The sequence below is a fragment of the Cherax quadricarinatus genome, chromosome 77 (genome assembly GCF_038502225.1).
Source record: "Cherax quadricarinatus isolate ZL_2023a chromosome 77, ASM3850222v1, whole genome shotgun sequence".
Classification (NCBI taxonomy): Eukaryota; Metazoa; Arthropoda; class Malacostraca; order Decapoda; family Parastacidae; genus Cherax; species Cherax quadricarinatus.
Genome location: NC_091368.1, coordinates 8,399,713 through 8,422,760, shown reverse-complemented (window position 1 = coordinate 8,422,760; position 23,048 = coordinate 8,399,713). Strand labels below are relative to the sequence as shown.

Below are 23,048 nucleotides of genomic sequence, written 5' to 3'. Positions count from 1 at the left end.
TTACTGTAACCAACTAAATACCAGTATTGAAAAATAAATGAATAAAAGTTTATCCTATCAGTAAATGTGCAGTACTGAATGTGCAATGCTGTCACACCATTGTAAATTTGAAATATGTATTGAAATATTGCATATTAATGCAGTGCAATACTTTCACCTTATTATGATATGCAAATCTTAGTTCATTTCTTCACAAAAGCTAACTTGTTTGTTCATAACTAACCCAGAATTTTGATATATTGCATATACTGGACATTTAATTTCCAAATTATGGGTTATTTGCAAATTTTTCAGCCACTGTATTGTAACTTGTATTAGTAACCTGTTAAATTTCAAGACACTAGCAAATGTTACAAAGGCTACTTACTTAAATCTACAGATTTGTAAGAGATGGTTTCCTAGAGGTGTCCATGAATATAAAATCTGCAAATATCACTTAATTTTTTCTGCGTGATAAGTTTGGTTTCTGATATGACTGTATCCTGTGTTTTAGAAGGCATGTGTTTTTTAAATACTGACGATCTGTTGGAGTGTGAGCAGGGTAATATTTAGTGAAGGGATTCAGGGAAACCGGTTATTTTCATATAGTCGGACTTGAGTCCTGGAAATGGGAAATACAATGCCTGCACTTTAAAGGAGGGGTTTGGGATATTGGCAGTTTGGAGGGATATGTTGTGTATCTTTATATGTGTATGCTTCTAAACTGTTGTATTCTGAGCACCTCTGCAAAAACAGTGATAATGTGCGAGTGTGGTGAAAGTGTTGAGTGATGATGAAAGTATTTTCTTTTTGGGGATTTTCTTTCTTTTTTGGGTCACCCTGCCTCGGTGGGAGATGGCCGACTTGTTGGGAAAAAAAAAAATAGTACTTTAGCCTCACTAATATTAACATCCATAAAAAAGCCAAGACAAAAATTATTTGAAAGACAGAAATGCAATTCACATGTTTTGAATGTAATCCTGTGGTTAGTTTTCATCATAGGGGTCGTGCATTAAAACAAAATGGATATGGAAGCTATTTTCAGAATACTTTTTTTAACACACTGGCCATCTCACACCAAGGTGGGATAACCCTTTCCCCCCAAAAAAAGAGGAAACACATTCACTGTCATTCATTCAGTTGCTGTCTTTCCAGAATTATGCTGATGACCTGAACTGCAGCATCCTTAGGTCTGGCTAACTGGTTTCCCCTGAATTCCTTTATAAAAGTTACCTTGCTCACACTCCAACAGCATGTCAAAAACCACTTACCCCCACTTGCTCAGATCTAATATGCTCACACAAGCCTGTCAGATGTTCAAAACTGTAGTATTCAAAGCCTTCTTTATCCCCTCTCTCCAACCCAACTTTATCTCAGGAAAATTACCTCAAATAATATATTTCCACCAATTTGAAGCCTGTTTCAGGCCATTTCTAGTCTGAACAGTCCATGTCAAGCATTATTCTAAAAGCTGAATATTAGTGACTTCAATGCCCCAAAAGTACTAATCCATCCATTCTCACCACCAGTGAGCATTTTTTCTTCAGATCATGTTTCTTTTTACCTCAAAGTACTTAGATTAAAAAATCCTTACCAAAATCACTAGCATGTCTTCTGTTTTATCAGTTGGCAGCAAGAAACACCCAGTAATCCAAAGTCAAGTTGTAGATTTGCTGTTCCCATCATGTACTGCATGGGGCAGGATGTCTTTATACTGTGCACACCCACCACCTACACCCATTATCATGTGTCTAGGCTGAAATTTACTGCTCAGCATATTTGAGGGTGCTATAGCTAAGACTTGGATATATGTAAGCACTACTGACCTCAAAAATGTATATAGTCATGATAGTGAAACAGTTAAGCAAGAGTATTGAAGAATCAAAGCATATGTATTTGGGTGTTTGGCTGTACAGTAGTTCCCCATCTCATATAGGCAGGGGATACGTTCTGAGACTCCATATGTAAGTCATTTTTTGTTTACATGCATACCTATGATAAAGGTGATTTGATAAATTATGCAAAATAAGTGGAGAATTAGCACTTTTTCACCCATGGGAAGCATTTCTGAGCTTCTCTTAGGCTTTGAAGAACTGCCGCCATCACTGCTTTTGTGCTTTGGTGTCATTATTAAACAAAATTAAGGGCTATTTTCAAGACAGTCAACTATGGATAACTGAAATCACAGATACTCGGTTCTGTTGTACTTGCCTGAAGGTAATCAGATAACTCCTTAACTTTGAATACCTCGAGGCCTGGAGCTTTTTGTGGAGTCCTTGCTGACCCGAGCTGGAGAGATCACCATGGCACGCCATGCCCGGACTCTCACCCCTGCTCACTTGTAAGTTCATTATGTATATGTTCTTTTAATTTGTATTAAATTTGGTTCTTTGCTCACTAACAAATTGTTACATGTTTATTAATAAATAATTGCAGATAACAGAATACTATATTCTAATGCTTTTTTTTTTATGAAATTCATTTTAAGCAGTATATTTTGGTACAGTTTATATAAAAATAATTTTAATATGTATACTGGATATAACTAAAATATGTTTAAAAAATTCTAAAAATGCAGAAAAATTATAAAAACTTTTAATTTATTCTGTATTTTAAATTAAGATTCAGCATACTGCATTAGAATATAATTGACAAATTAGAAAGCCTATATTGTATTTTATATATACAATATAGTGACAAATCACATTATAGCAAAACAATATTATGAATTACAGTATATAGAGAGACTTGCAACAAGGAAACCATTAACAAAGTGGTTGTATATTCCTGATCAAACCTGGCCTTGGGTGAAACATCATAGTTAAAGGTTTCCTCATACTACCAGTGTCTTTATTTCCACTTTTGAGCTTATACCATCATGTACTTAATTGTCCTGACAAAGCAATCAGCCAACAGGAGCAACTTTTGTACTTGATGCATTTAAGAAATGGTAGCAACTAGGATAAGTTTACTCCCACTCATCTTTCCCAATTGGACCACCCATTTCCTACACCAATATGAATCTGCCTTATGCAGAGTGCCCAGACATTCACTAATGAAGATAGCATAATGTTCCACACTGCCAGGCTTCTAAGTGAGTCACTTTAGAACACCATCTCAGTAGTATATTGCTGAGGGTATCAGAAGACAGGTTCTGTAGCAAACAACAAACAGCACCTTAGTTTAAGTTTATGGTCAGTATTAAGGAGGATATAAGTTTAGAGTTGATGTTATCGTATAAGAAGATGTACAAAGAAAGTCTAATTGTCAGCATAAGAATGTAGAATTACAGAGGATCATCAAGAGAACATTTATCCTGACCACACACACTGTATGCTTTGTGACAGAAGTACAGTAGTCCCCCCCCCCCCCCGTATCCATTGGGGATATGTTCCAATACCTTCCACAGTTACCTGAAACTGTGGATAGTAACCGAAACTGTGGATAGTAGCGAATCCTATATACATGTAAGAAATTTTTCATTTACGTACATACCTATAATAAAATTTAATTGATAAGTTATGCACAATAAGTTGAGAATTAGCATTTTTTCACTGATGGGAAGCACTTCAGGCTTCTCTTGGGCTTTGAAGAACTACCAGCATCACTTTTGTGCTTTGGGACTATTATTAAGCAAAATTAAGGGTTAAATAACAAAAAAAGGCACAATACCGTGACTGGAATGATACACAAATAACCCGCTTATAGAAGAGAGGAGCTTACGACGACGTTTTGGTCCGACTTGGACCATTTACAAAGTCACACTAATGAGAAGTAGAGCAGGAAGGGGTATACAGTGGACCCTTGACCAACGATATTAATCCGTTCCTGAGAGCTCATTGTTAATCGAAATTATCGTTAGTCAAGTTAATTTTCCCCATAAGAAATAATGGAAATCAAATTAATCCTTGCAAGACACCCAAAAGTATTGAAAAAAAAAATTTTACCACATGAAATATTAATTTTAATACACACAAACTGAAGAAGACATGTGCAATTACATGACACTTACCTTTATTGAAGATCTGGTGATGATTGATGGGATGGGAGGAGGGGAGAGTGTGGATGGTGTTAGTGTTTAGAAGGGGAATCCTCTTCCATTAGGACTTGAGGTGTCAAGTCCTTTTCCGGGGTTACTTCCCTTCTTCTTTTAATGCCGCTAGGACCATCTTGAGTCACTGGACCTCTGTCGTACAACATATCTGTCCATAGAGGCCTGTACCTCCCGTTCCTTTGACATTCCTAAAGTGTTTCACAACATTGTCAGTGTCACAATTAAACACTTGTTCAGGTTTCAATTCTTCACTGTCTATGTACTCCTTGAATTCCTGCACACATTTTTCAGCTGCTTTTTGGTCCGAACTGGCAGCCTCACCATGCCTTATCACACTATGCATGCCACTATGATTCTTAAATCTCTCAAACCAACCTTTGCTGGCCTTAAATTCACTCACATCACCACTAGTTGCAGGCATTTTTCTAATTAAATCGTCATGCAACTTCCTAGCCTTTTCACATATGATCACTTGAGAGATGCTATCTCCTGCTATTTGTTTTTCGTTTATCCACACCAATAACAGTCTCTCAGCATCTTCTATCACTTGCGATCTCAGTTTTGAAAGCATAGTTGCACCTTTGGCAAGAACAGCTTCCTTGATTTCTGTTTTCTTGGCCACAATAGTAGCGATGGTTGATTGGGGTTTTGTGTGCAACCTGGCCAGCTCTGAGACACACAGTCCACTTTCATACTTAGCAATGATCTCTTTCTTCATATCCATAGTAAGTCTCACCCTTTTTGCTGTAGGGTTGGCACTAGAAGCTTTCTTGGGGCCCATGGTGACTTTTTTTGCAGGTGCAATCACTAAAAACGCTGTGATAATATGAAATGTTCCAATTGTATGTTTGGATGGGACTGTGGTAGCTGGCTGGCTTGTAAACACTGGCCACAAGTGGACGCGTCTCGAACAAAACGAATCGTGTTGGTCAAGTTTTTTGGCGCTAGTCGAGGCAAAATTTTTGCGTTAAAATGTATCGCTAGTCGGATTTAACGTTAGACGATGCCATCGTTGGTCGAGGGTCCACTGTATATAGGCAGGAAGAGTTGGTGGTAGTGGTAGTAGTAGTAGTGTTAGTAGTAGTGGTAGTAGTAGTGGTAGTAGTAGTAGTAGTGGTAGTAGTAGTAGTAGTAGTAGTAGCAGCAGCAGCAGCAGTAGTAGTAGTAGTGGGGAATAAGGAGGACGAGCCAGTCAAATACAAAGAAAGGGGAGCACTGCAAGAGAGCTAGGTGCCCACAGAGGGAGAGAAAGTACACAGGGGTGGGGAAGAAGGGGAAGTGATGAAATAAATAATGAAGGAACAGAAACACGAGACAGAAGAAAGACAACCCAGAGGAGAAAAGGGGAAAGAGGGAGAAAAAGAAAAAAGGAGGAATCAGGTTAAGAAGACCTACTACTACTACTACTACTACTACTACTACTACTACTACTACTACTACTACTACTACTACTACTACTACTACTACTACTACTACTACTACTGCTACTACTACTACTACTACTACTACTACTACTACTACTACTACTACTACTACTACTACTACTACTACTACTACTACTACTACTACTACTACTACTACTACTACTACTACTACTACTACTACTACTACTACTCCTACTACTACTACTACTACTACTACTACTACTACTACTACTACTACTACTACTACTACTACTACTACTACTACTACTACTACTACTACTACTACTACTACTACTACTACTACTACTACTACTACTACTACTACTACTACTACTACTACTACTACTACTACCACCACCACCACCACCACCACCACCACCACCACCACCGAAACGTCGTCGTAAGCTCCTCTCTTCTATATGCGGGTTATTTGTGTAAAAATTAAGGGTTATTTTTAGGCCAAAGTAAACTACAGATAACTGATACCGCAGAAACCAAGTCTGTGGATGCAGGGGTTCTGCCATACCTGGAAGAATTCTGGTAGCTCTTGCATCATTACCAACCTATCTAATCACCCATTATCCAACACTGAGACTGCAGTCCTCAGCTTATGACTTAAATTTTCCACTGGCATCCAATACACAAACACACTCCCTGAGAATTATAGGCACATTGAATTCATGAGGATACAAGGTATCCTTGCTTGCCTCACAAGAGACTCCCACACCCTCGCTTACCATGCACTGCTTTGTAGTTATCAAGAAATTTCAACTCCAAACTTTAGGATCACTACCTCCAACAAGTGAGGAGTGGTCATTTTTAACATTGATTATCAAACCAAGATGGATATTCTGCTTAATGACCAAAACATATACAAGATCATTATACCTCAGATACTGTGTGTGTGCACGTGCGCGCAGACACGCATGCACGCACGCACACATGCACGCACATGCGCGCGCGCACACACACACACACACACACACACACACACACACACACACACACACACACACACACACACACACACTGCAATGGATCAGAGAATACCTGACAGGGAGGCAACAACGAGTCATGGTATGTAATGATGTATCACAGTGGGCACCTGTGACGAGCGGGGTCCCACAGGGGTCGGTCCTAGGACCAGTGCTATTTTTGGTATATGTGAACGACATGATGGAAGGGTTAGACTCAGAAGTGTCCCTGTTTGCAGATGATGTGAAGTTAATGAGGAGAATTAAATCTGATGAGGACCAGGCAGGACTTCAAAGAGACCTGGACAGACTGGACACCTGGTCCAGCAAATGGCTTCTCGAATTTAATCCTGCCAAATGCAAAGTCATGAAGATAGGGGAAGGGCACAGAAGACCACAGACAGAGTATAGGCTAGGTGGCCAAAGACTGCAAACCTCACTCAAGGAGAAAGATCTTGGGGTGAGTATAACACCGAGCATGTCTCCGGAAGCACACCTCAATCAGATAACTGCTGCAGCATATGGGCGCCTGGCAAACCTGAGAACAGCATTCCGATACCTTAGTAAGGAATCGTTCAAGACACTGTGCACCGTGTATGTCAGGCCCATACTGGAGTATGCAGCACCTGTTTGGAACCCGCACTTGATAAAGCACGTCAAGAAACTAGAGAAAGTACAAAGGTTTGCGACAAGGTTAGTTCCAGAGCTAAGGGGAATGTCCTATGAAGAAAGATTAAGGGAAATCGGCCTGACGACACTGGAGGACAGGAGGGTCAGGGGAGACATGATAACGACATATAAAATACTGCATGGAATAGACAAGGTGGACAAAGACAGGATGTTCCAGGGAGGGGACACAGAAACAAGAGGCCACAATTGGAAGTTGAAGACACAAATGAGTCAGAGATATTAGGAAGTATTTCTTGAGTCATAGAGTTGTAAGGCAGTGAAATAGCCTAGAAAATGACGTAGTGGAGGCAGGAACCATACACAGTTTTAAGACGAGGTTTGATAAAGCTCATGGAGCGGGGAGAGAGAGGGCCCAGTAGCAACCGGTGAAGAGGTGGAGCCAGGAGCTAAGACTCGACCCCTGCAACCACAAATAGGTGAGTACACACACACACACACACACACACACACACACACACACACACACACACACACACACACACACACACAAAAAAAAACAACCCCACCACCACCCCTCTAACCTCATGTTAGAGACACTACCAGAGAGAAAGGTGGTGGTGATCCAGCTAGACTGGACCTAGTATTCACCTTGAATAGTTCGGACATCGAGGATATCACGTACGAAAGGCCCCCTGGAGCTAGTCATGTGATTCTGTGCTTTGATTACATAGTTGAGCTACAAGTGGAGAGGGTAACAGGAATAGGTCGGGAAAAACCAAACTATAAAAGGGGGGACTTACACAGCAATGAGGAACTTCCTGCAAGACGTTCAGTGAGAGAGAGAATTGGCAGGAAAACCAGTAAAAGAAATGATGGGTTATGTTTACCTGGAGGGAGTTCTGGGGGTCAACGCCCCAGCGGCCCGGTCTGTGACCAGGCCTCCTGGTGGATCAGAGCCTGATCAACCAGGCTGTTACTGTTGGCTGCACACAAACCAACGTACAAGCCACGGCCCGGCTGGTCAGGAACCGACTTTAGGTGCTTGTCCAGTGCCAGCTTGAAGACTGCCAGGGGTCTGTTTGCTATTTCCTGTGGTATTTCTAGTTTGCAATGTTGGTTTTATCTTATCTTTGACTACACTTGATTCCCCACTACGGCTCCTGTCTCCCATGAGGTCATTTATATGCATTCCATCCTGCGTACAATTCCCGACTACCTGGACAAAATCTCCAGCTTCACTATTACTGTCTCCCAGGACAGCACCTCCAGCTTCACCATTACTGTCTACCAGGACAGCACTATCAGCCCCACATTTACTGACAACCAGGACATCACCTCCAGCCTTACAGTTTCTGTCTACATGACCAGCAGCAAGGGCAGTACCATCCAGCCCAGACTTTTTATGTTCCCATCTGTTGTAGAAAGCTTCCAGGTTGTCTATGAAAGCAGCTTTGATGTTATCCTCTTTTAATACCAATGTGATATTAGTCCACAGATTTATCTCATTTGGACATACCCAAAAACACTTCCCTGTTTTAATACTTCTTGTACTTCTTGGATATTTGCACAAGGGACATGACACCAATTTCCACAAAAATGACAATTTATCCATGTGGAAGCCCGTTTGTTTGATTGATTGCAGACTACACAGGGCTTCATAATGATTTGAATGGTTGAATTACTGTAATTCTACTAGCAACCTCTTGAATACTCTATTAATAACCTCCTTAAAATGAAGCTCTAGCTATTTGTATTTCTATTTCTAACTGTTCTTGTATGTTAGGACAGCTTACCGGAGTACGCAACAAAATGCACGGATATCATCCCATGATACATAATCTGGTCTACATATGTTATTTTTTTTATATTAATTTCTGTAGCTCGTGGTACTTTACCAGTATTGCCAGCTTTCTTTTTTTTCCACTTTCTCTCTTATCCACAAGTCAGAATAATTTCTTTCGAATGCTGCCTCATTTAGAATATTTTTTCAGGTTTACGTTCTCATTCCAAGATGTGATAAGTTTTTCTTCAATAAATATTTATCTTGTTAAACCTTAAGCCAATAATAACTTGGCAAAAAGCTGCAGTGTGAATGATGACACAGTCCACTGCTAGACAACACACACCCCCACTCTTCCAAGACCTAAATCTGCCTACTATACAAAACATTCACTCTTACTACTGTGCAACCTACATTTACAGAGAAATAAATTCTAATCTTAATCCCAACTTGAAGCACTTTTTTGATAGTTGCAACAGGACCCATAGACATAATACTATGCACAAAAAACTGTGACATACCTCGTGTCAGTCTTAATCTTTGTAAAAATTCAGTGTACATAAAAGAGACCAAAATCCGGAACTCTCAGCCAGAAATCTCCAGAGCCACTGTCTCAGCCAACACCTTCAAAATTACCATTAAAAAACACTTCTCCCTATCATATCCCAACATCAGCCAAATATGTGAAAACTGTATATCCATATTCTCATTGTCACAGACATATGGAAAACAATATAATCTTACTCTCAATATCTGTGATCCTCACAAATCATTAAACATTGAATATATCCACATTATTTAAAATGCTAGAATCCTCATTACCTGTAATTCTTAAAATAATTAAACGCAATAAAAGCCGTATAGCATGTGCTACTAGGATATTCACTTCTCTTGTATTCATTGTAACTCCTAAATTTATATTTACAACCACCTAAGAGACTGTATACAAAAAGCTCAATTAGTCATTGCCTTATTAATCTTAAGTTAATCTTAATTTTACCCGAAATGCTCTGCATGTTAATTGGCTTTCTGCATGCACACCTAAATGTCATTCACCTCTATACAAACATTGTATCATGCTGAAATAAAAAATCTAATCTAATAACCTTTATTTTAGCTTTTTGTTTTCCTCACTTCCATAGCACCACTTCTGCCATTAATAATTAATTGCTTGTAATGTTTAATTTCTCTTGCTGTACACAAATTTTGGTGGGAATTTGCATTGGGAATCAGAATTCTTAATGTGGTTAATCACTATTTATCTTACACGTGTTACCATGAGAGTGTTTCAGAAACAAAATCTTTACAGAAAGCAGTGTATTATGGCAGAGAGGAGATTTGACTTCCTGCAAGAGTTAGTGGCTTCAGTGGCAGATATCAATGCTGATGGAGAAATGGAGACTGGTCCTCCAACCCCTAGCACACCCATAACTCCTGTTCTCTCGTTCTCCAGCCCAGGAGCTACACCTACATCACCCACTCAGCAGTTACCCTCCCACCCATATTCTCCATCTCCAGTGGATACAAGCAGTAAGTCGAGCATTGATTATTCTTATTAAGTTAACATGCGAGTGCGGTTAACGTAGTGCGGTTTGGCAGACAATGTTCACACATGTTGAAAATGGTACAAAATACTGACAAGTAGATGATTAAGACATATGTGCAACAGTTTATTGTTGAAATATTTTGCCTACACAGTAAGCTTCTTCAGTCAGATACAGAGGCAACAGTAGTAGTGAAATAATGATGATATAATCAGTCCATCAACCTTGAAGAAATAGTACAGTATTTAAGGTGGTCAGTCCCTCAGCCTGGAGAAGAGTTCAGCTCCATGGTCTGGAGCGATATAAAGCTGAAGCATGAGAATGGACTCTTAATTAAATTCTGTCCAGGGTTGGTGGACTGATTACATCATCTTCATTTCACTGCTACACTTGCTGCCTCTGTATTTGACTCATTTCACTGCTACACTTGCTGCCTCTGTATTTGACTAAGGAAGTCGATTGAGTAGGTGGAACATTTTAACAGTAAAGATACCCAACTGCTGCATGTGTCTTAATCATCAACATTGTGCACTCCATGACCAGTTAGGTTCTTTTTTTTTTTTTTTCACAAATTAGTTTACAGGCTAAGAACTGTTGCCATACCTCTGCTCATTTCAAGGCCCTGCCCTATCACAACAGTCAACTAACACCTAGGTACTTATTTAGTGCTAGGTGAACAGGGAGAGCAGGTATAAGGAAACATGCCCAGTGTTTCCACCCGTACCGGGGATTGAACCTCACACACTTAGTGTGTGAGCTGAGTGCCTTTTTCAGTTTGGCAACAGTTATGGTGAGTAACTTCTTGGATACAGTCTTTCGGAATGCAACTTTTCTAAATTATGGCAGAATTTTATTTTTTATTTTTCTAGGATACCTTGATTGTCCCAGGTAAGTCAAGCAAATCTGATGAGGAAAGATGTGGAGATAGTAGTACTAGAGGGCTTAGGACACATTTCTTTTACAACCCCATTTATAAAATATGCTAAATAACCTTTGTGACTTCACACAGCTCTGTCTAAATCCAACTTTTACTGGAAAATAATCTCCCTTTCTTCTACATATCCTAACCTGAGCCTCAATGTCCACATAAAAACTCTACTGAGTTTACTAACACACTACCTGTGCCATGCATTTGCAACATTTGTCTCATTGCTTCCCTATTTATGCTATCATGTGCCATTTTGAATCCATAAATACAACAAACAGTTCCTTATATAACTTTTATTCCTGTAACATGCTTCAGTGCATACACTTGGTCCATACCTAAATCTTTATTGTTCCTCAGTGCTGCTCTCTGTCTTACCCTTAACCATGCACTTTACCTGGTATACTTAGCAGGCTTATTTCCTTGTAATTATTATACTCTTTCGTATCCTCTCTTCCCCTTATACAAGTAAACTAAAGTTTGCTCTTTGCCTGTCCTTAGGAACAATTTTGTTGCAACTCTTACATTACTTTTTTAGGTTAGGTTAGGTAAGATTGGTCAGAAAACAGGACAAGTGTGCCCTGAGGTGGGTCTTAGTCATATAATGACCTAAAGTTGGAGCTTTTGGTCATCAGATTGAGGCTTCTCCCAGGCTTACTGGTCCACCCCTTTAAAAATTAAGGTCATAAGTAGAACCATATTAATTTTTTCTGTTTTTATTTCTTTAAATTTACCACAATCTAATGTTTATTGCAGGTGAAAACATGTTGGAAGGTAAACCATCAAGAGGTAGAGGTAGAGGGAGAGGCAGAGGTAGAGGGAGAGGAATTGGTAGGGGTCAAGGATCCTCACCAAACACAAGTACTCCTGGACCCGGTGTAAAACGACCCAGGTTAGTATATAATGTACCACGTGCCTAGCACTATATTATTGTTGTCAAGAATAAAAACTCATAGTGAACAAGAAAAGGAACAATATCCTAGTTGGAACAATATGCAAATAACCGACAAATAGGAGAGATAAGGTTATGATGACATTTCGCTTTGACATTGACCATTTACAAGTCATGGTCAAGTAAATGGTCCAAGTCAGACTGAAATGTCATCATCAACTTCTGTCTCCTATGTGCAGGTTATTTGTGTATAAAAACTCGTAGAATTGTATTAGGTGTTGTCTAGTTTTTTATTATAATTTAAAAAGCATTTTATCCACACTTTGTCATCCACATCTCTCAATCCACTACATTCATACATATGACCTAGTTTTTAATATGGAGTACTGGTGTGGAACCAACATATAGTAACACACCAGTTAATCTTTAGGGCATGCAAAGGAGAGCATCAACATTGGTACCTGAACTGAGGTAAGTGATGCAAAGAGAAATAATGCAAGAACACAGTCTTGCTGGAGGAATGAAGAGGGGACATGATCATGATAAAAAAAATAGTACTGGTAGATGAGGCTAAGCACTTTACCAGGGATACAGTAAGAATTATAGAGCATGGTTGGAATTATACACCCTATGAGTCACAAAAAAAAAAAATGAGTCACAGTTATATTAAGAGGTGTTCCTTCAGATGAAGAGTGGCGAATAAGCGGAATGAGTTGAGCAGTGACACATTGGAAGTGAACTCTCTAAAATTGTATATAATAAAGAACAAAAAGGCACAATACCATGACTGGAACAATGCACCAGTAACCAGCACATAGGAGAAAGACTTCCAACAACATTTGCATCCAACTTGGACCATTAACTAGTTAATGGTAATGTCATCATAAGTTTCTTTCTCCTATATGTGGGTTATTTGTGTACTGTTTATAATAGACATGACAAAGTTCATTTATGTTAGTCGAAAGTCAAGAGGTGGGACTATAAAAGCTGGATATAGGGAATTACTCCACTACCACACTTAATCCAGCACCACACCCATTTTACTTCCACTCCACATTCACTACATCACACTAAAGAAGACATGATTGAATGGCAAATGAATTTCTGTGATATTGCAGGGGTCGTCCCAGAAAAATCATACCTATACCAGTGCCCACTGAAGAGCCTGACTCTGATGATGGACTCTCCCTCGATGTTGACACAGATGAGGATTCAGTGAGTACAGTAATAGTACTGCTGAAATGCTTTGAATTTTTATTAATTTATCATCAAATGTGTTAATGACCACTGCTGTAATTGTGACACATTTGTCTTATTTCCTGATACTACTTGCATTCTAACACTTGCATTGGGGATCAAAAAACTATTGATGCATGATCAAGGATAAAATTACAATTTCTTGAATTGTTTATGCATTTTTTTTTTTTTTTACATACCGGCTGTCTCCCACCGATTAGGGTGACCCTATTTTGAAGTTATTTTGCCAACCAGTGGCTTTATTAATTTGGTACAGAGGTTATTGGAAAGTGTTGAAACTTGGACAGTAGAAGACAAGGTAATCATTCCCGATGTGTACCAACACCACAGTCGGATTACCCTCTAACATTAACATCCCCACCTCTCCATTGTGCTGGCACCTCCAGGACTCGAGTCCATCTAACAGGTTTCCATGCTCACACTCCAAGAGCACATCTTTTAGATAATACTTGTCCCCATTCATCCCTAATATACTCAGTGTGATCTGCCAAACTAAGAGCAAGTGTATACATGTACACACATTTATTGATAGTGATTGTTACCTGGCCTGAGAAGACTTCACCAGTCAGAAATGGCCATTAAGCTAGGGAATTCAAAGTATATTTTGTCATTATTCAAAATTATGACCTATGAATGTACCATATAAAAATTTTTAAACATCACAGAGTTTTGAAAAATAAGACAACGAGTTTGCCATGTAAACTTGGCCCATGTATAACTACCAGAATATTACAGCACATTGTGAATGTTGCTATGAACTGTTAATTATTTAAATGTTCAGCACAAGTTGCTGGCTTAAAAATATTGTGATTCTTAACCCCTTTCACTGTTGGTTTCGACACTGGCTTGCAAGCCAGTGCCGGTCCGGTAATACTACACCAAAATTCTAGCGCCTTCAAATCTGGTGGGAGAAAGCTGGTAGGCCTACATGTAAGAGAATGGGTCTGTGTGGTCAGTGTGCACAGTATAAAAAATATCCTGCAGCACGCAGTGCATAATGAGAAAAAAACTCCGATCGTGTTATTGGTTTAAAATGCCGACTTTGAGGTGTATTTTCGTATGATATTTATGGTTGTATTCTTGTTTTCTTGGTCTCGTGTGATATGGAAGATATATTATTACAAAGATAGAGATGATTTTGAGTAGTTTCACAATGAAAAGTACCTTGAAATTGAACTCAAAGTAGCGGAAATGTTTGATTTTTGCCGATGTTCAAGAGTAAACAAATGACATCACTGTCCAGTACGTGTCCAACTGGCCACTCTAATACACAGTCATGAATGGGTTGACATTCTTTATACAATTATTACAATAATGCAGTAGTCTGCATGACGGTAAATCTTCCATTTTTGTGTGAATAAAAATTCAAAATGGAAAGCATGAGTAATATAAGAGGGGCCTGGAGATGAGGAATGAACAGAGAAAATGTTACTTTAATGCCAGGAATGTCTGCATTGTTTATTATGGACCCTATTTTGAAATTGGCATCTTTTGAAATTTGTGAGAAATTGGCCAAATTGCCAATTTCTGACCACTTTATTGGGCAGTTGAAATCAGTAAATGGGCAATTTCTTGTACTCAGTTGATAGAACAAATGGAGTTCCAGTGAAATAGCTATGAGACTGATCGACTGGAACAATGGAATTGGCCGAAAATAGGGCTCAAAGTGGGCAAAAATCGCCAATCCGTTTATATTGCTGAGACCGCTAACTTCGCGAGAACGTAATTCCATAAGTTTTCTATCAAATTTCATACTTTTGGTGTCATTACCATCAGGAAAAGATTATTATTTCATAAGATTTTTTTTTTTTTTAATTATTTGACACAGCAATTTTGTGAGCAGGGGTCTTAACAGTGAAAGGGTTAAAATAGCATGTTTCCAAGATAAAGGCCATTTCACACATGCAAACACAGTTTATTAAATTCTGTATTCTATTTAAGTTTTTGAGTCAAAACTAATGAGTTCAATTGATAAATTGCAAGACTGTGATGGAATGAATGAGGGTGAGTGTGTTTTGTTTTTTAGTCACCCTACCATGGCAGGAGACAGCTGGTGTGTTAAAAAAAAAAATGAAATGTTATAGATACTTATTGTAATTCAAAACTCTCTTGGAGACAGAAAGAAAACAACAGATTAAGAAGGCAATATATCTCAGCCTCTGTTAAAGAGGGTGTCAGTTAAAAATCAGAATATGCAAAATATACATTCTCAATCTGTTCTTTTGTTTTTGTCTCCATGGGGTTTTGAATTGTATTAAATGCATAACAGTTTTACTTTCATTTTTATTTTTAGCAAGAAACAGACACTGATGAAGAAGTCATAGCAGCAGCCGAACATTCTGGTAACTGCAGTAGAGATTATAGGAAGTCACCGTCACCTGCCCAGATACTATCAAAACCCCCTCCATCTCAGCCAACAAAACAAGGGTAAGTTAACTGCTGGTAAATGTTGTCGTAGAGGCGATAAAGGCTTTCCACTAGGATTTGTCATTCATCTCTCATGAATAAAACAAAATGGTACAATACTGTGACTGGACCAATATATAAATAACCTGGTCCAATTTGAACTGAAACGTCGGTCCAAGTCAGACCAAAATGTCAGTCCAAATCGGACCGAAATGTCATCGTAAGTTTAAGTTTCTTTTTCCTATGTGCGGGTTATTTGTGCATGAATAAAATGCATATATAACACTTTAGTATTATTGAAGATTGAGACATGCAATATATGGGAATCTTTATTAAGGAAATGTTTTGCCACACAGTGGCTTCATCAGTCTAATACAAAGTAGAAATGGGTAAGGAGAGGAGGAATTTGAGGTAATCAATCCCTCAGCCTGGAATCAATTACACAGCTGTGATGGAATGAACATGTTGATTCCAGGCTGAGGGACTGATTACCTCAAACTCCTCCTCTCCTTACCTATTTCTACTTTGCATTGGACTGATGAAGCCACTGTGTGGCAAAACATTTCCTCAATAAAGATTCCCATACATTGCATAAGTGTCTCAATCTTCAACTTGTCGGTTTTCAAACCATTTGTCACATTTGGTATCATCATTTCTAAGATGTTTTGCCTATGCACCAGGCTGTTTCATCTGCTTGTTGGTATTGTATACCACTGATATAATGATATTCATCTGATCACAAGCATATTTTTGCACAGCATACACAACTGGTCACAGAGATGGCTATTTATCTCCTCTGTATGTCCATCCAGCATTTCTTAACTTTCTTTTCCTCCTTGGGAAATTCCAATGATTCATATCTGTTTTTCTGTGCTTCCATATGCAAAAGCTCAATTACCTACTGTAGATTCATTTTTCCCCTTTCTTAACCATTTTCATTCTCATGCCACTGTAGTATACACCGATGTTTCTGAACCCCCAGAAAGTGTCAGGTTCGCAGCAGTTTTTCTGGGCAGAATTACAGCCTCTCCTCATTTAACGACAGAGTTCCATTCATAAGACCACGTCAATAAACAAATTTATCACTAAGTAATGAGCATACTATAATGGTAGTGGGTTGGTGTCAACTATCTTCAGTATTGTTTTTAATGTCACCTTTGCACCATTTATAACATTTCTTGTATATTTTTAAAATGTTTATACAGTAGTGTACTGTATATTGTAATAAACAGAATAGAGGAAATCAGCTCTAATATACATTATTTAGGTATGCATACCAGTCAGAGAGCCTGTTGTAAGTCCGAGTCGTTGGTAAACGAGTACATCGCTAAGTGAGAAGAGACTGTACTCTATTTCTAAATTTTGTTTGTTTTCTTTCAGGTTTAGTGAGGGCTCACAAATTGCCGGGTTGCAAATCTCTCTGGGTACAGGGTTCAGCCGGGGCGGAACACCTGTTAAAGGTAGAGAGACTTCTCCTCATCCTGTATCATCCCCCACACCAGTCCTCCCTTCCAGTGTAGCCAGTTCTAGCCCCATCCCAGGGATTCAGATTACCATCCCTGGATTATCTACCTGTTCTAGACTGCCTTTGGGAGGAGTGCCATCTGCCACCCCAGTGCCGAGTGCCCTGGGCCGCACGCCTCTCACTTCAGAAGCACGACCTTTTTTTGGGGTTCCCGTTCCAGTGATAACCTCTGTTCATGCTCTGCAGAATCGATTGCCTGTCTCCAATTCACATACGCTATCTGCTCAATCTCGAACGTCATCCAATAACCAGGTTGACGAAGACTATGATTCATAGGGATTTTTCTTTTTTCTTTTTTCTTTTTTTTTGTCAAAATTTGAAATTTGTCTTCCTTCTGTCCGTTCTTTCCTTTTTAATTTTTTTCAATAAGTGTGAAACTAATATTTTCAGAACAAAACTAAAATACCTCTTAATTTTACTAGTTTGTGTATTGATCCTGATAAATTACTGCCAGACTATATCAGAATTGCATTAGATATGAGTAGGTTCACACTAACGAGAACGCGTACTTAGTAGATTTGTACGAGATGTTTCAGTATCTGTAGAAATTCTTTTTACCTTGTTACACTACAAATAATATTGTATTTGAATGGATTGATTCTTTACATGACTCTGAGGTAACGTTTGTACACATACTATACCTCCAAATAATTACTGATAACTTAGGAGGATGCTATATTTAACATTGCCTGAAATCTTTACATTGCTGTCTTAACAGTTGCATGTTAATTTAGTACTTTTTTCTTGTATATTTTGTATTATTAACTTTTATTTTTACGTTTGTACAGTAAGCACTTTTTCTACATGTTAAATTCTTCGTCTTAATTTTGTTTTTCCTTGTCTTTGAAAACAATTGCTCTTCTCCAGTACTCCTTTATTTCTGTTATAGTTTTCTTAGTCATCGTACAACCTGCCAAATCACCGACCACACCTCTCCATCTACAACTCACAACTAACCCCTGTATACAGGAAACTTTAGATGGCACCTTCTAACACATTTCCTCTACAATTTTTTTTTTTTTTTTTTTTTTTTTTTTTTTTTTTTTTTTGTTAACTGTTCCAGCCATGGTTTTTTGACTGCCCTCTCAGTCTACAACAAGTACTTGCTATGAAATGCATTTCTATGCTTTTTGATATTTAAATCTTGTGTCCATTAATTTGCTAAGGGTACATGTCATGTTTATGGATTATTTAAAGAGACCTTGCAAAAAATACAGTGATTTAACTTCTCATTTAGGCTAAACACCAGAATATTAAGTAATGTGATATATTACTGCATTAAAAAATAAGGTAAAGAAATACTGATATGCTTTTGTGATGTGTTCATATTCCCAAAAAGTATTTTTTTTTTTTAATTTTTAATTATTATTATTAATCATTTTCATTGTCATAGTTATAAATCCTACTTAAGAGTAACCTTTAATATTTGAGAAAGGTGTGTGGATATTATTATTATTATTATAATTGAGGGGAAGTGCTAAACCTGTAGGATTGTACAGTGCCTGTGGGGGGGATGTGGAAGGTATTCAGGGAACTGGAACACAGATCTAATTCCCTAGATCAAAAGCCCCTCACCAGCATCAAGGAGCCCTCCTTGAGGAGTGTAGGTGGGTATGTAAGTTTTTATGGGAATTTGTTGTGTTTACCTTCTGCCATTGTTGACAATCCCCAAGCAAAATAAATGATAATGATAATTCTGTAAGATGCCAGTCTGTAACTGCCAGACAGACATAGCTTGCTTCAAGACTTGACCTACGTGTCATACCAGATGTAGCTAAGCCATGACTTGCAAGCCACATGTGGCTTATTTGCTCAGCCAATACAAATTGCCTCACACTATCCAGAACTAAGCAAACCTTGGATATTGTTTTACAAGCTGCCTTGATGGAGCAAATAAACCGCATGGTTCTCAAGCCATGTCTTTCCCACATTATCCACATATTCTACAACAGTGGTCCTCAACCTTCCTCTTCAAGTGGGCCACATATAATGGTCAAATGTGTGATGAGGGCCTCATGGTTTTGTTGACACAGTGTAGTATGGCACCTACATACAAGTGAATTTGTAATTTCACGTGAGGGCCACATCTGTTTCCTAGAAGGGCCACAGGTTGAGGACCCCTGCTTTACTGTATTCAAAATTCATACCTTTGAAAGGGTAGTGTCTTGATGCTGACAAGGAACTGAAGCTACTCCGCCAATCCATTTAATAAACTAGATTACCTCCCATTCCTCAGGTGCTGTATGATCCCTACTCTTGAATAGAACAGTAATAAAAGCTATTAATGTAAACTCTTACACTAATCGCTTATATTTGGGAGTATGCTGTCTTTTGCTCTTTTTTTTTTTTTAATATTCTCTGCATCATGGCTGAGTTTGAAAAAATCTTTAATCTTTGAAAAAATATTCTGTTCAGTTTCTAGGAAGAAAATGTCATGGCTAAGTCTCTGAAAGTCAGAATATAAATTTTGCTTCAGTTATTTACATTTTTTTTTTTTTTATTTCAGGGTAAGTGATACTGGTGAGTGTAGTAATCATAAATGTATTTCTTAAATTGATTTAATTTTAGTTTAATTTCATGAGGTTAACTTATAAAATGATTTGTTTCTAGGTTCATTTATTTATGATGTACTCTTTACATCGACAAATTTCTTATATTCCTTTTCACATCAAGACTCAAAGAAGAACATTTATAGTAAAGCAGCAAAATGAGATTGAAAAAGAAAGTAGATGCTGACACAACGCTGGTGTTTTAAAAACAAAGTAAGTGTGCAAATTCTTATCATGGAAAGGGTTGGGTGTGAAGCTATGGCAAATGAGTCCTAAAATTCACAGGCCATTGTGTTAACCTCTCACAATGACCTTTGAATTTTAGGACTCACTTGCCATGGGGTCAAGCCCAACCCATTTCATGATTTCTTTGCAACCATGTTGTTATGATTTTGAGAGTCGTTCATATTCTTGAAAGTGAATCAAAAGTTGAGGTGGGCTCAAGAGCTGGAGCTTACTCTCTGGAAGTGCTAATATTAGTAGGTAATTACATTCATGCCACTTGCAAACTGGAAATCACTTGAGGAATAGAATTTGCAGATTAATGTTGATGCATCTTGCAACATTTTTTTTTTACCCTACTTTTCCTTGATGGTTAAAGACTCTTCATTAAGGAAATTTAACCTCTCCTTTCCTTCCTTGGATAAAATCTAAATATTTCTCATTCCATAGGTTCTGTATGCTTCCTACAGGTTTAGCAATTCCTTTTAAAAACACTACTAATGATAATTATTGGTGCACTTTCAAATTTCAGATATCTTACTCCTTACCTTTAAAAAAGTTTAAAAAAAATCTTAACCCTCTCACTACCTCTTAGATCTGTGTTAGTGATGCCAGTGTCACTTGTGTAGGTCTATGTTTTTAGCACAGTGCCCTCAGTCATGCTGTGAATGGTAAATTTTATCCTGGACATGAGAGAATGGGTCTGTGCTGTGAGTGTGCTCAATATACAAAAGAAATCCTGCCCCTATACATTAAGTGATGGGAAAAGCAAACCTCTTGACCTTTTATTTGGTTTAAAATGGTGCATTTGATGTGCTGTTTAGGATGGTTTTTATTATTTTATTGGCTGTCTCTCAATATCAGCTGATATAATGGAAGATGCACCACTGAAATAGAGATCATTTTTGTTGGTTTTAAGCCTAGAAATATCTTAAAATAGGACTCAAAGAAGCAGAAATATTTTATTTTTGATAATTTTTCTTGAGGATGGATAAGGCCCCCCAACACATTTCTCTAGGTCTGTTTTATGAGTTTTTACTTGGTCTCCACATTTATTGGGATGCCCTAAATCACGATCAATCATTAATCCGAGAAATAGCGTAAACCTTTGATTTTTTTGTGTTATAATGGATTCAAAATGGAGGCCTGAGGATGTGATTAATGAACAGAGGCTAGGTTACTTTAGTGGCATATAGTGTTTATTTTGGATTCTGTTTCAAATTGGAATTTACTGAATTTTGTGTAAAATGGACCAAATTACTGACTTCTGTGCACTTCATAGCATAGTTCTGATAGTTGAATGAGCAGTTTCTTGTGCTCAGTTTGTAAAATGGAAGGCATACTAGTGAAATACCTAAGAGTTTGGACTCTAAATAGGCAAAAATTTTAACCAGACTGCCAACTTTGCGGCTGTGTAATTCTGTAAGTTTTCCATCAAATTTCATATTTTTGGTATTGGTACCTTCAGAAAAAGATTCTCTCCCATTTCATTTGTTTTTTAAATCTCGGTTGTGTCAGCACTTTTAATTTTTGGATCCCAACAGTAATGGTTAATAATGATAGTATTTTGAAAGTGAGTGTCATATACAGTACTGAGTTGCTGATTATAATGGGCTGCTGGTTAGGGGCTCTTGTTCTAAACAGTTGTACTTCTGCTCCAATTCCTTGAATTAAGTCTGAATGCTTTCCTCTCCCCCAGGCTCTATATGACTCCTGCGGGTTTAGCACTCCTCTATGAATATAATAAAAATAAATAATGATAGAAATAAGACATTGCATAATAGCAAATTTACATAAAATGACTTCACATAAAGCAGGGGAGACCTATACAATATTATATAGTATACAGTGGAGTGCCTAAGTTGTTTTTTTCCCTTGCTGTTTTTTTTTAAATTCTAATTCAATGGACACTCGAACATTCCCCTTATCAGTACTTTATAACAAAGGTTTACTATATCATCTTTGAACATAGGAGTGTTGTGGTTTGGTGGGTCAATATAAGATCACAGTGTGTTCCCTTTGTGTTCCCTTCTGAAATGACTACTGTAGAGAGAGAGAGTGATGGCACAAGAAATCTAAAGCCAAGACAGCAGTGCCTAAGTGTGTGCAATAAGGCAAACATACTACTAAGATTTATTTCAAGAAGTATAAGTAACAGAAGTACAAAAGTTATTTTACAGCTCTATACATCACTAGTGAGGCTTCATATGGATTATGCCACTCAATTTTGGTCTCCTTACTAGAGGATGGATATAGACTCATTAGAGAACATACAGAGAAGAATGACTAAAATGATTTACTGTATAAGGAATCTCCTGTATGAAGATAGACTTAGAGCCTTGAATCTCCACTCACCGGATAGACGTAGAATGAGGGGGAGATATCATCAAAGTGTACAAGTGGATGATGGGCATAAACAGAGGTGATATTAATAAAGTACTGAGGGTGCCGAACCAGATAAGAACCAGAAATAAGGGATTTAAGTTGGATAAATCTAGATTTAGAAAGGACATAGGTAAGTACTGGTTTTTGAACAGAGTTGTGGATGCATGGAACAATCTTCCGAGTAGGGTGATCGAGGCTAGGACCTTGGGTAGCTTTAAAAAGAGATTGGACAAATATATGAGTGGGAGGGGCTGGGTTTGATTGGTGTCGTGGGTATGGGAGTAAATTCTTGGATAGCTTTGGGTCAGGGTGGTTTTGATAAGGACCTGCCTAGTATGAGCCGGTAGGCCTTCTGCAGTGTTCCTCCATTCTTACGTTCTTATGTTATCACCCTACCACGGTGGGGAAACTGTCAGTGAGATAAAATATCCAATAAGCCCTAGTGTGTATGTGTGTGTGTATAATCAGTGAGAGGTTAGATAAATACACGAGTGAGAGGGGT

General features: G+C 38.1%; 1 protein-coding gene across 1 annotated transcript in view; it reads left to right on the top strand.

Annotated features, from left to right (window-relative positions):
- The window catches only part of NC2alpha (negative cofactor 2 alpha), a 32,379-nt gene extending 10,039 nt beyond the window's left edge, over positions 1-22,340 (top strand). Inside the window, exons 3-8 of the mRNA XM_053796010.2 lie at positions 2,227-2,320; positions 10,151-10,371; positions 12,067-12,202; positions 13,321-13,417; positions 15,753-15,886; positions 17,246-22,340. Of these exons, the coding sequence (XP_053651985.2) occupies positions 2,227-2,320; positions 10,151-10,371; positions 12,067-12,202; positions 13,321-13,417; positions 15,753-15,886; positions 17,246-17,666 (1,103 nt within the window). The 3' untranslated portion in view covers positions 17,667-22,340. The remainder of the gene's footprint in view (positions 1-2,226; positions 2,321-10,150; positions 10,372-12,066; positions 12,203-13,320; positions 13,418-15,752; positions 15,887-17,245) is intronic.
- The last annotated feature ends 708 nt before the right edge of the window (positions 22,341-23,048 follow it).